This window comes from Aegilops tauschii, chromosome 3 (assembly GCF_002575655.3).
Source record: "Aegilops tauschii subsp. strangulata cultivar AL8/78 chromosome 3, Aet v6.0, whole genome shotgun sequence".
NCBI classification, from domain to species: Eukaryota; Viridiplantae; Streptophyta; class Magnoliopsida; order Poales; family Poaceae; genus Aegilops; species Aegilops tauschii.
This window is the reverse complement of record NC_053037.3, coordinates 339,633,083-339,646,326: the sequence shown is the minus strand read 5'-3', so window position 1 is coordinate 339,646,326 and position 13,244 is coordinate 339,633,083. Positions and strand designations below refer to the sequence as shown.

The window sequence follows — 13,244 nt, the reverse complement described above, 5'->3', positions numbered from 1 at the left end:
TACACCTAGACAAGAATGCATGATGAATGTGAGGGGTGTGCAAAGGTTCAAACCACATTGCTCGAATCAATGATATTTAGCTCATGCCTTAACTCGCGAAATCTTGCTTCATCCAATGGCTTCGTGAAAATATCTGCAAGGTTATCATGAGTGTTGACATAGTTGAGCTCGATCTCCCCTCGCCTAATATGATCCCGGATGAAGTGATACCGAATCTCAATATGCTTCGTCTTGAAGTGTTGCACCGGGTTGAGAGAAATCTTGATGGCACTTTCATTGTCACACCAAAGAGGCACTTTGTCACAAATGACACCGTAATCCTTTAAAGTTTGCCTCATCCATAAGAGTTGTGCACAACAACTCCCGGCCGCCACATACTCCGCTTCGGTGGACGAGAGAGACACACAACTTTGCTTTTTAGAAGACCAACTTACCAAAGAGCAACCAAGAAATTGGCACCCTCCGGAAGTGGACTTCCTATCCACTTTGTCTCCCGGCCAATCGGACTTCGAATACCCTACAAGCTTGAAGTTTGCTCCTCTTGGGTACCATAAGCCAAAGTTTGGGGTATGAGCCAAATATCGAAAGATTCGCTTGACCGCCACAAAGTGGCTTTCCTTAGGTGCGGCTTGAAAACATGCACAAATTCCCACACTCAACATGATATCCGGTCTAGATGCACAAAGGTAAAGTAATGAACCAATCATGGAGCGATATACCTTTTGATCCACCGCTTTACCATTGGGATCGATGTCAAGTTGGCACTTGGTGGGCATTGGAGTGGACGCCGGCTTGACATCACTTAGCTTGAATCTCTTGAGCATGTCTTGAGTGTATTTGGCTTGGTTGATGAAGGTTCCTTCTCTTCTTTGCTTTACTTCGAAACCGAGAAAGAACTTCAACTCTCCCATGGAAGACATCTTGAACTTTGAGGTCATGAGTGCGGCAAATTCCTCATTGAAAGCTTTGTTAGGGGAACCAAAGATAATGTCATCAACATATAGTTGGCACACAAACAACTCCCCTTTGACCTTCTTAGTAAAAAGAGTGGGGTCGATTAGCCCAACTTCAAACCCACGATCTTGTAACAACTCGGTAAGGTGGTCATACCACGCACGTGGGGCTTGTTTAAGGCCATAGAGTGCCTTATCGAGTTGATACACATGATCGGGAAAGTAGGGATCCTCGAACCCGGGGGGTTGCTTGACATACACCAACTCATTAATAGGTCCATTAAGAAAAGCACTCTTCACATCCATTTGTTGCAACTTAAAGTTGTGATGAGAAGCATAAGCAATCAACAAATGAATAGATTCAAGGCGAGCAACGGGAGCAAAGGTTTCACCGTAGTCGATACCCTCGACTTGGGAGTAGCCTTGTGCCACCAATCGTGCCTTGTTGCGGATGATGGTCCCATGAGCATCTTGCTTGTTCTTGAATATCCACTTCGTTCCAATGACATTGTGGTTCCCCGTTGGCCTTGGCACTAATCTCCACACCTTGTTGTACTCGAAGTTGTTGAGTTCTTCATGCATGGCATTGAGCCAATCCGGATCTTCAAGAGCTTCATATACCTTTTGGGGTTCCACACAAGAGACAAACGCGTGATGTTCACAATAGTTTGCCAATTGTCTACGAGTGCTTACCCCCTTTTGAATGCTTCCAAGCACATTCTTCATGAGATGACCCTTGGTGGAGAGCTTGGAAGCAATCTTGGCGGCACGACGCTCCAATTCCTCCTCGGAGGTGAGTTGAGGAGCGGTCACTTGATCATCTTGAGCGCCGTCTTGAGCTTGTTCTTGATCTTGAACTTGCTCGGAGGAGAGAACTTGACCTTGGGCATCACTTGGTGTGTCTCCACCGTCTTGATCATGATTTTTCCCTTTGTCTTGTTCATGAGGTTGAGGGCATTCACTTTGTTCTTCGGAAGCGTGTGGGCCTTGGGTTGGTGATGGCTCCACTTGAGTGGAGCATTGTCCTTCTCCTTCGGCCACAAGGGGTTCCTGAATGGGTAGGATAAAACCAACACCCATTCTTCTTATGACTTGAGGAGGAATTTCATCACCTACATCACAAGTGCCACTTTGCTCCACTTGGGAGCCGTTATTCTCATCAAACTCCACGTTACACGTCTCCTCAATAAGTCCCGTGGATTTATTGAGGACACGGTAAGCATGAGAGTTTGTAGCATAACCAACAAATATGCCCTCATATGCTCTAGCCTCAAATTTAGACAACCGAACACCTTTCTTGAGAATGAAACACTTACACCCGAACATCCGAAAGTACTTGAGGTTGGGCTTGTTACCGGTGAGTATCTCATATGGAGTCTTGTTCAAGCCCTTGCGGAGGTAGAGCCGATTGGATGCATGACACGCGGTGTTGATGGCTTCGGCCCAAAAGTTGTATGGAGACTTGAACTCCGCCATCATGGTCCTTGCGGCATCCATCAACGTCCGGTTCTTCCTCTCCGCAACACCGTTTTGTTGAGGGGTGTAAGGTGCGGAATATTGATGCTTGATCCCCTCATCACTAAGAAACTCATCCAAGGTGTAGTTCTTGAACTCGGTGCCGTTGTCACTTCTTATTGTCAAGATCTTTGCATTGTGTTGACATTGGGCTTCATTTGCAAAGTCAATGACGGTTTGTTGGGTCTCACTCTTCCTCTTGAAGAAATACACCCAAGTGTATCTTGAATAGTCATCCACAATTACCAAGCAATACTTTCTACCCCCAAGACTATCAAAGGATGGAGGCCCAAAGAGATCCAAATGAAGGAGCTCCAAAGGCCTCTTCGAGTAAATGAGAGTCGTGGGAGGGTGAGCCTTCTCATGAAGCTTTCCTTCGATACAAGCACTGCAAGCACGATCTTTAGCAAAACTAACGTTCGTTAGTCCACGGACATGGTCCCCCTTGAGAAGACTTTGCAAAGATCTCATATTGACATGGGCTAAACGGCGATGCCAAAGCCATCCCACGTCAACTTTAGCCATTAGGCATGTCGCGGTCTTAGTGGGTCGCTCCGAAAAGTTAATCACATAGAGACCGTTCTCGACATGCCCAACAAAGGCTACTTTAAGAGTCTTGCTCCACAAGAGGGCCACGGTATCAATATCAAAGAAGGTGGAAAAGCCCATGATAGCAAGTTGACGAACGGAAAGTAAATTGTATGCAAGGGACTCAACAAGCATGACTTTCTCGATCGTGAGATCATGAGAAATGACTACTTTGCCGAGTCCCAATACCTTAGAGGACGAGGCATCACCCCACTCGACATTGGTGGGCATAGATGGAATCTTGTGCACGTCCACCACCAAGTCCTTGCTTCGGGTCATATGATTTGTAGCTCCACTATCGAGCAACCATGATCCCCCACCGGAAGCAAACACCTACAAGAGATCAATGCTTGTTTTTAGGTACCCATTTTGTAATGGGTCCTTTGATGTTAGTAACAAGGGTCTTAGGAACCCAAATAGACCATTCAATGTACTCATGATGAGAACCAACAAATTTGGCATAAACATGCCCATCACTAGCACGGCATAACACATAAGAAGGATTAAAGTCGTCGGCTTTGTTGGATGGGGTGGTATTGCCCTTCTTGACACCGTCACCCTTCGCATTGTTCTTCTTCTCCTTGGAAGCACCCTCTCCCTCCTTCACAAAAGTTTGCTTGAGAGGAGGAGGTCGTTTGGTCTTGTCATTCTTCTTCTTGTTCTTGGGCTTGGGTGCGAACCCAATCCCCTCCTTGGCCACAACTTCCTTTTGGTTTCTCAAAAGGTCGTTGAGGTTCTTCTCACCTTGTATGCATGACACAAGGCCTTTCTCAAGTTGCTCCTTCAACTTACCATTCTCCTCAACAAGATGCACATGCTCACAACAAGGGTTAGTAGCATTTGCATTCTCAATTAACACCATATGAGGAAAGGTGGCTTTCTCCTTAGTTAGCTTTACTTGGAGTTGACCATGAGACTCCTTGAGGCTAGCATGAACACCCTTCAAGACTTTGTGAGCCTTATCGAGAATGTCAAACTCCTCTTTAAGTCTAGCAAGATCAACCCCAAGTTTTGCCTTCTCGGAGTTTAGCACACGAGACACAACAAGAGCATGATCAAGATCTTTCTTTAACTTAGCATGATCATCGTTGTATGACTCCTCAAGAGCCAAACAAAGACCACGCTCTTCGTCAAGAGCATTGGAAAGATCCGAAATCTCATCGGCATAGTCACGACTATGCCCCTCCATCTTAGAGATGGTATCTTCGTGAGCCTCGATCATGTCATTGGCTTCACCAAGTTGTTCCAAGAGAGCAACGAAGTACTTCTTGGATTTACCCTTGAGTTTACCCATAAAGGTCTCAAACTCATTTTCCTCCACATTTGTCCCCTCATGTTCATCAATGCTATCCGTCGAATAAGGATGATTAATGATGGTAGTTTTGATGTTGGGAGTTACCTTGTTGGTGGCTTTAGCCATGAGGCACTTGGCGGTGATGTTCTCATTGGGTGAGTCGAAGAGAGACATCCGTGGAGTCATCGCAATGGCAACGGAGGCCATGGAAACCGACTCACCATCTTCATCATCGTCATCATCCTCATTGTACTCTTCTTGTACCACCAATGCCTTGGGAGGAGTCTTCTTGGTGAAGTTGCTCTTGTTGGGGAACGACTTGGCCTTGTCCTTTCTAATGAGCTTGCCACCATTGTCTTCCCTCTTCTCGTAAGGGCACTCCGCAACAAAGTGGCTCACATTGCCACAATTGAAGCAAGTCCTCACTCGTTGCTTGCCCTTTGTGCCACTTGAATTGTTCTTGTTGAAGTTTGGCCTTGTGTTCTTCTTGCTCCAAAATTGCCTTGAAGCAAGAGCCATGTGTTCATGATAGGCATACTTCGTATCTTCGAGGTTGCCCTCCTCTTCTTCCTCTTCATCCTCTTCCTCCATACTAACCTTGGCCTTTAGAGCAAGGTTGGGCTTCTTTACTCTTTGAGAGCGAAGAACCGCATTGTCGGCGGTCTTGTCCAAGATGCTCATAGCAACAAACTCATCCAACAGTTCACTTGATGACAAGGTGTGGAAGTCCAGCCTTTGATGAATTACGGAGGACATGGCTTTGTGGTAGGGCATCATTGCCTTGAGGAATTTGCGCTTGATCCAATTGTCATCCGTGTCCTTACTTCCATGATCTCGGAGAGAGACCGCGAGTTTGGTTACTCTCCGAAAAAGCTCACGAGGTTCTTCATCTTCTTTCATTGCAAACTCGTCGGCTTCATCTTGCACCACTTCATAGTTGGAGCGTTGAATGCTTGCACTTCCCCGATAGAGGGAAACAACTTGGAGCCAAGCATCTTTGGCCATGGTGTAAGGCCGGAGATGAGGAAGATCTTCGGGTGGGATTGCTTCTTGGATGATGAAGAGAGCATTCTCATTGAATTGATGATCCACAACTTCTATAGGAGTGAAGTTACTTCGGTCATGCGGATAAAAACCTTCTTCAATGATCCTCCAAAGGTTAGTGTTCACATGATTTAAATGACGCTTAAAACGATAGACCCAAGAATCAAAATCTACATTCTTCTCAATCTTAGGGGTCGGGCCAGCATGATTCAAATGAGTGGAAGGGAGCGGTCCACCATAGGCAGGTGGAGGTTCCACATGGGCAAAGATGTCGGTCCCATTTTTACCAGTAGAAGAAGGAGCTTTCTCGCTAGTAGCTTCCCCCTTGTCGGAGGTAGCATCTGTCACCTTGTTAGCGGGATCACCGACTTTCAACGGTGCAGTGGAAAGTTTAAGCCCTTCTAAGAATTTATTAAACATGTTTTCGACCTCGGTCGTCATGGAGGTTTTCAATGTGTCCAACGCCACATTGAATTCCTCACGAGAGACCGCGGTTCCCCCATCTCCTGTAGACGAGACCGGATTCACACCGGAGTGCTCCTCCACACCGTCTACGACGTCAACCATACTCTTTGGACGGTAAAGTCCTTAATAAAGAGACGAGGCTCTGATACCAATTGAAAGGATCGATATAGTTGACTAGAGGGGGGTGAATAGGCAACTAACAATTTTTAGCTTTTCTTTACCAATTTAAACTTTGCATCAAAGTAGGTTGTCTAGATATGCAACTAGGTGAGCAACCTATATGATGCAACAACAACAAGCGCACAAGCAAGAAAGGGATACAACACAATATAAGCGTGCACAAGTAAAGGTAGAGATAACCAAGAGTGGAGCCGGTGGAGACAAGGATGTGTTACCGAAGTTCCTTCCTTTTGAGGGGAAGTACGTCTCCGTTAGAGCGGTGTGGAGGCACAATACTCCCCAAGAAGCCACTAGGGCCACCGTATTCTCCTCACACCCTCACACAATGCGAGATGTCGTGATTCCACTATTGGTGCCCTTGAAGACGGCGACCGAACCTTTACAAACAAGGTTGGGGCAATCTCCACAACTTAATTGGAGGCTCCCAACAACACCACAAAGCTTCACCACAATGGACTATGGCTCCGCGGTGACCTCAACCGTCTAGGATGCTCAAACACCCAAGAGTAACAAGATCCGCTAGGGATAAGTGGGGGAAATCAAATTTCTCTTGGTGAAAGTGTAGATCGGGGCCTTCTCAACCAATCCTGAGCAAATCAACAAGTTTGATTGGCTAGGGAGAGAGATCGGGCGAAAATGGAGCTTGGAGCAACAATGGAGCTTTTGGGGGAAGAGATGGGTCAACTTTGGAGAAGAAGACCCCCTTTTATAGTGGGGGAAGCAATCCAACCGTTACACCCCACTTCAGCCCCGCAGAGAGTAGTACTACTGCTTGGCCAGCGGTACTACTGCTCGCCCTCGCGGTACTGCCGCTGGGCCCAGAGCGGTACTACCGCGGTGGTCAGGGCGGTACTACCGCACACCAGCGGTACTACCGCCCCCACTGCCGCGGCTAGTACCGTAAAACCCGACACGAAAAAAAACCCTCGAATCGAGGCGGTACTAGCACGAAGCCGCAGCGATACTACAGCTGGGGGCTACAGCGGTACTACCGCTGTGGAGCGGTACTGCCGCTTGTAGCACCCAAGCGGTACTACCGCTCCGGCCCGCGGTACTACCGCTGGGACCAGAGAGGGCACACTGAGAGAAGGGAACGAGCTCATCAACGAAGCGGAAAGGCTCGGAGGGTGTGCAAAGGAAGTGTACGTGATGATTCCACCCTAGCCTTTCCAAAGCGGACCTCCTCTTGATAGTACGGTGATCCCTACGAAACTAGTCCACCAAACTAATTCGAAAGTACTACACCGTCTTCGCTTCAAACTCCGAGGGGAGGGAATCGTCTCGTGCCAAAGGATGAATCTCTGAAAAACTCAATGCACGATTAGTCCGCAAAAGCATTGTAATCAATCACCAAAACATCTAAGGGATACAAATGCCCTTACACAAATGTTTAGAAATCATTTACCGACCACGGATAATGTCGCTAAGTGTAATGGCCCATCAGATGGGTCTTGCGCCGTTTGTGGTCTCGAGGAGGACGCGAACCATGTCCTTTTTCGGTGCTCTTTAGCTAGGTTTGCTTGGAGTGCTGTCAGGGACGCATTCCACCAGAACTGGAACCCGGCGTCGGGTTCGGATTTGCTAACTTTATTGCAAACCCAAAGGGAGGCTAGTGCAAGGATTGTGTGGCGTTGCGTAGGGGCGCTTTTGTGGTCTTTATGAATGACCCGGAACAAAATTACGATTGAGAAAAAGTTCCCTTCGCATCTGGCAGATATTATTTTCAAATGTCATCTCTGTAAAGATGTGGATACCGTTGGAGAAAGAACGCGATGTTGAGCGCATGAGAGAGACCATGGAGAAGATTAGAAACACCCTCACGCCTCTCCTATTCGCGCCGGGAGGAAGGACCTGCTGATTTACTAGCGATATCTTTTGCGCTCCTCACTTCCTGTCGTTTGGACCTGTTCCGTATTTCATTTTCATCGGTGCTGTCATGTATCATTTGAACTTAGTGGTTGTAGGTTTCAGTACTTGTTCGAATGCTGTCTTATGGCTTTATTAATTTAAAACCGAACGCTCCTAGTGTCTTCGTTTCAAAACGGCAATAGAAGGTCTCTTGATCGGTTGCATAAAAAAAAAGACAATGTGATCAAGCGGCGAAGGCCCAGGCAAACGTTGGGGGTTCTTCTTCCCCAATTCCTCTCCATCTTCTTCTGATTCTGTAGCCACCAAAATGCATCGAACCAGACTACCAGGGAACCAAATTGAGTCATGAATCGACCGACAGTGCTAACACACTGGTCCTGCCACTCTGCCTCAACCCTCGATCATGAACCGCTTGGCATGAAGATCCAGGTGCAGTCATCTCACAAACTATTAGATCACCCAAGTTCATGGCAAAGGTAATCCATGGACCACCTACAAGACGTTACTCAGACTCCAACCGCATGGAAAAACCCAATTATCAAATCAGAACTGACGAAAGCAGCTTATGCTTCTTGCCGCTTCGCCCCGAACGTCGGTCACCATATATAGAAGAACTAAAGAACCAACGCAACGCAATACAACGGCGGCACCAGCACGGCTACAAATAGCACACTCAACTCGACGGCAGCAAGGCCACAACGTCCCTGAGCCCTCTAACTACAACCATCCCAGCGAACTCAGCCGCAAATTCTTTCTTCCTCTCTCTCACTGGCGCCATGCTCGAATAATGTGACATCCCATCCAGCCGGCCACTCCTATAGTATCACTAGTGCCACCTGGTGCGGTTCTCTTTGATCACCGCCGCTGCCCTACTCTTCAGTCGCCGCAACTCGACCACGACGACGCTGATGTTGTCCTTGCTGCCGCGTGCGATGGCGAGCTCCACCAGCAGCGCTGCGGCGTCGGCCGCCGTGCTCCCGGAGACGGACTCCGGGTACTTGGAGGCCGCACGCCCACTTAGGCAATTCCTCGCGATCTTGCAGGCAACGTCATTGGACACCACATCCCACAGGCCGTCGCTTGCTAGTATGAGGAACTCGTCTTTGTCCGTCCGGTCCATGACGGTAACTTCTGGTTCCGCTATCACATATGGTTTCAGGTAATAGTCTCCTGAGATGGGCAGCCATAAGGAATTCAGAACAGTGCATAATTCGTGAGGTGTATATAAATCTATGCATAATCCTTGTCAAGTTGTAACTAGGCTACTGGCAGTTTTCTTACCAAAGCTACTACCAATGTTAATATTTTCAAAACAACTATAGCACTGTCAATCTCAGCTAGAAATATTTAGCTTGTGCGTATATGTCTGCCGACAACAAATGTACAGATCAAGACGGTACAGCATCGTACCGATTGACCTCGAAGTTGCGAGCACTCCCAGGATACGGTATCCATTCCAGTTAATGACCTTGCCACCAGCTGCTTCTACTCTTTCCATTTCGTCAGGTCGGTCTGGCTGTGTATCGTTAAAACAAGATAAAGACATCAACGTTCCCATATACACTACTGTCCTACAAAGGTGCAATTGCAGAAGAAGCGAAATTGTTCAAAAGGAAGTTATCCCAGCAAACAGAAATTCCCTAATGTCTTGCATGGACAAACAATAGACACGACTGACATACAGAACCACCAGCTTGCAGTGCAAAATGACGGATATGATGAGAAATGATGCTTTTGTATAAAGTTGCTACCACGGAAACAGCACGTTCGACGAAAGTCAGGCGGATAACTAAAGGCAGAATGACACATCAACTATCTGCATCTGAGGTTTTGAAAACAAGATGTTCTAGTTGCGGATATATCAAGCCATATCAAGTGCGACAGGAGACTTCCGCTCTTCAAGTATTATTGCCAGAGTACCAAACAAGACAAATTGTCTATCACCAACCTTAAGCAGTTGAGTAGCATTGCATTGACCTTGCCACCGTTTAGATACAAATCTAAATAAAACTGATCCACGCGGCTACATGTTTGTGTTTTTGTTGAGCAAGATAAGGCTTCACAAGCTCTGCTTGGGGAAAAATATTCCTATTGTTTTGAAGCAGCACCTTGAATCAACCATTTTCATTTATGAACAGATGCAAAATTGTGCACAATCTCTGCATCCTGTATCATTGCAGTAAAACCCTTGTGCATCGTGTTGGTCCCCACAATGACTACGAAAACACATAGCTGACTAATGGCAATGCTTAAAGCAGCAGTCTGGCAACACTTTCATAGACGACCAGCATACTTGATATGACTTGACAGACCCGCATCTAAAGCAAATTATTTTCTCAATCTTAATAGTGCCCATAGTACGTCACTTGCCAAGACACCCACCACAACTTCGGTGAGCATATCGCTCTCCATTACTGTGTGGACTAACTAACTGCCCCTGTGTTGCAACAAGGGCATACATATTCTAGTTGTTCAACACCAATCGTGTCCGACATAAATCTCATACCCATCGCATTCTAGATTTTGGTAAGATTTGATTTGATTTGAGTATGGGTAAGGGAAGGCAAGGAAAATTTTGATTCAGTTGATGTTTTGGCAAGGTTTTTCTTTTATTTAGGGAGGTGGGGGGAGGGGGAGTTGGACGTACCTACGTACAATCTCCAACACCCCTTTGAGGTAAGTACTACTCCCTCCGTCCCACAATATAAGAGCGTTTTTGACACTAGAGTAAAAACGCTCTTATATTGTGGGACGGAGGGAGTAGTACTTACCTCAAAGGGGAGTTGGACGTACCTACGTACAATCTCCAACACCCCTTTGAGGTAAGTACTACTCCCTCCGTCCCATAATATAAGAGCGTTTTTGACACTAGTGTAGTGTCAAAAATGCTTTTATATTATGGGACGGAGGGAGTAGCATACAATAAGCTAGGCACACACTGTATCACAACCTTCTGAGATGTTTAACCCAATACCATGTACACGGCACTTGCAGAGCATGCTATCGCACCAAATAATTTCGAAAGGAAAGACCATTAGGCTTAAGCATTAATCTTTAGCACCACTCTGCGTCGGAACAGATGGATGGATGGGATCTGGCAATGGTTTAGACACCGAGAACCCTAAGTGTGTCTATGGAGGCCAACTCGGTCCTACCTATTACACTCTACGGAAATGCTAAGCACGGGACTGGTAAATGGGCTTGACAAATATCTTGACTTTGAGTTACAAGTTGTTTCAGCCATGTTGAGTGGAAATATTGCCAGAAATACAGTGCTAAGCTAGTTCCCTTCTCCCCAGTTTAGCCAATCGATGGTCGTCTGAGCTGCCGTCCTACTGCACAAGAAGGACATCATATGAAGGTAGCTTGACACTGAACAGGGGAAGCCATCAGATGGAGCCGCTGTCACTCACACATTATTACTCCCTCCGTCTCTAAATATAAGTCTTCTTAGATATTTTAATGTGTACTACATGTTTTGCTCCGTATGTAGTCCATATTGAAATCTCTAAAAAAAACTTATATTTAGGAAAGGGGGGGGTTATTTTTTTAATTATGTACGTACTTTTCTAAAGTAGAGCTACCGACCTAAATCATCATAAGTTCATAACTTAATTTCCATTCAGGAGCTACTTACCACACATACAGTGTGTTCTCTCACGCATGTGTTGAGGTGTATACTCCCAACCAAACCATAAGACGTACGGCCAGAGGATCGAAAGAATGGCCGCCAAACCGACTTTGAGCCAACCAAATTCAGTCGACACACATTTGGCAACCAGGCAGAGAAGGTGCCTTAGCCCAACGGAGAAACTTCATATACGTGTAGTGCCGACGCCCTTTCGGCACAATTAGCACCCACAACCTACCAGATATCACCGGAGTTTTTCCCTCAACGACCCGACCAGGGAGCTGGGGTGAGAGAGTTCCAGCGAACTCATACGTTTTGCACATGACACAGGGTGACGCAGTCTACTAGTCCCACACGGCCGCCCCAACCCAACTACGCGACCGCAACGAGCAGAGCAAATAACGAGCGTCTGCTTCTGTACTGTGTTAAAAAAAAACTTGTAATTTGGACTCCAACCCATCATCGCGCATGGAACAGACCAAGCGTCCCTGTTTCGACACGCCCGCGCGCAAAAGCAGGGGCTGGCACGGCGCGCGCGACACCTGTAGCCCGGGGCCGGAACGGAAACAGATCTCGCGGAAAAGATGGCGTGAACCAGCGATTTATCTGACCCTGTTAATTTGAACGGACGGATGCGTGGCAGCGTCGTGTACCTTGTGGTCGGCGGAGAGCGGCACGGGGACGCCGCCGCGGGAGAGCACGGCGCGGGAGTCGCCGCAGTTCGCGACGACGATGCGGCGCGGGCCCACGACGGCCACGACGGCGGTGGACCCCACCGTCTGCTCGCCGGCGTCGGTCCCGTCGTCGACGCCGACCTCGCCGTCCACCCGGGCGAAGCAGGCCGTCATGGCCTCCTTCCACCGCGTGACGTTCTCGTCGTCCTCGTCCTGACCCTGCCCTCCGCCCCCGGGCTGCAGACGACGAAGCCGCACCTCCTCCGCGAGCACCAGGTGCATCCGCAGCCGGCACGCCTCCGCCACGCGCGACCCGCCGTGCCCGTCGTACACAGCGAAGAAGCCCTCGTCCCCTGCCCCGTACTCCACTTCGCCGCTCCCCTCCACCACCGCCGTCTCAGCCAGGAACGGCGCGGCCACGGCCACCGCGTCCTCCATCTCCCGCCGGCGCCCGATCACGGACACCGCCCCGTGCGACACGCACGCCGAGCACCTAGACGCCACAACCGGGGGCTCCGGCGCCACCTTCGCGGAGTCAGACGATTCCCAGGAGCTGTCCGGCGCCGGCCGCACCCGCTTCGCACCCTCGTCCTCCGCAGCCGCAGACGCCGTACGTCCTAGCCGCCGGATCTCAAGCCGGCGCCGTCGCGCCGAACGGGCCACGGTCATCAGCTTCTTGTCGGCGGCGAGGAGCTCCCGTGCATGATCTCGCTTGCTCGTCTCGCTGCTCATTTCCCTCGCCGCGCCGGAGAGAACAAAAAGAACCGGGGGCGTGGGGCGGCGAGGCGCCTCTAATACCCGCGGCCACGGGAGGAAAAAGGTTAGACAGCGCTCCGAGGCCGTCCGATTGCCCGTAGATGGCCCGGATACGTGACAGCGAGGGCGGGAGCCGTATCCGGACGTGGATCTCGCGGGCCTGGACGTGGACGGCGGCGATGAGCCAGCGGCCGGCGCGTGGCGAGCGCGATGAGCGGCTCGGAGTCTCGGGGCTCGCGGAAGGGCGTGGTGCGCGCGGCTCATGTGGACCGTAG

General features: G+C 48.9%; 1 protein-coding gene across 1 annotated transcript; it reads right to left on the bottom strand.

The window, feature by feature from the left end:
• Positions 1–8,443: 8,443 nt before the first annotated feature.
• Positions 8,444–12,979, bottom strand: LOC109763521 (probable protein phosphatase 2C 8). The gene is made up of 3 exons (XM_020322367.4): positions 12,193–12,979; positions 9,319–9,424; positions 8,444–9,078 (listed from the first exon to the last, which is right to left on the bottom strand). Exons 1-3 carry the CDS (start codon positions 12,943–12,945, stop codon positions 8,735–8,737), a joined length of 1,203 nt encoding a protein of 400 aa, XP_020177956.1. The 5' UTR covers positions 12,946–12,979; the 3' UTR covers positions 8,444–8,734.
• Between the last annotated feature and the right edge of the window lie 265 nt (positions 12,980–13,244).

Bases quoted from the DNA above. Each gene is read 5' to 3' on its own strand.
- LOC109763521 (XM_020322367.4), bottom strand. From the start codon at position 12,945: ATGAGCAGCGAGACGAGCAAGCGAGATCATGCACGGGAGCTCCTCGCC. The intron at 9,425-12,192 runs GTACACGACGCT...AACGATACACAG, and splicing joins CGCTCTCCGCCGACCACAAG to CCAGACCGACCTGACGAAAT. The intron at 9,079-9,318 runs GTACGATGCTGT...TGCCCATCTCAG, and splicing joins CGCAACTTCGAGGTCAATCG to GAGACTATTACCTGAAACCA.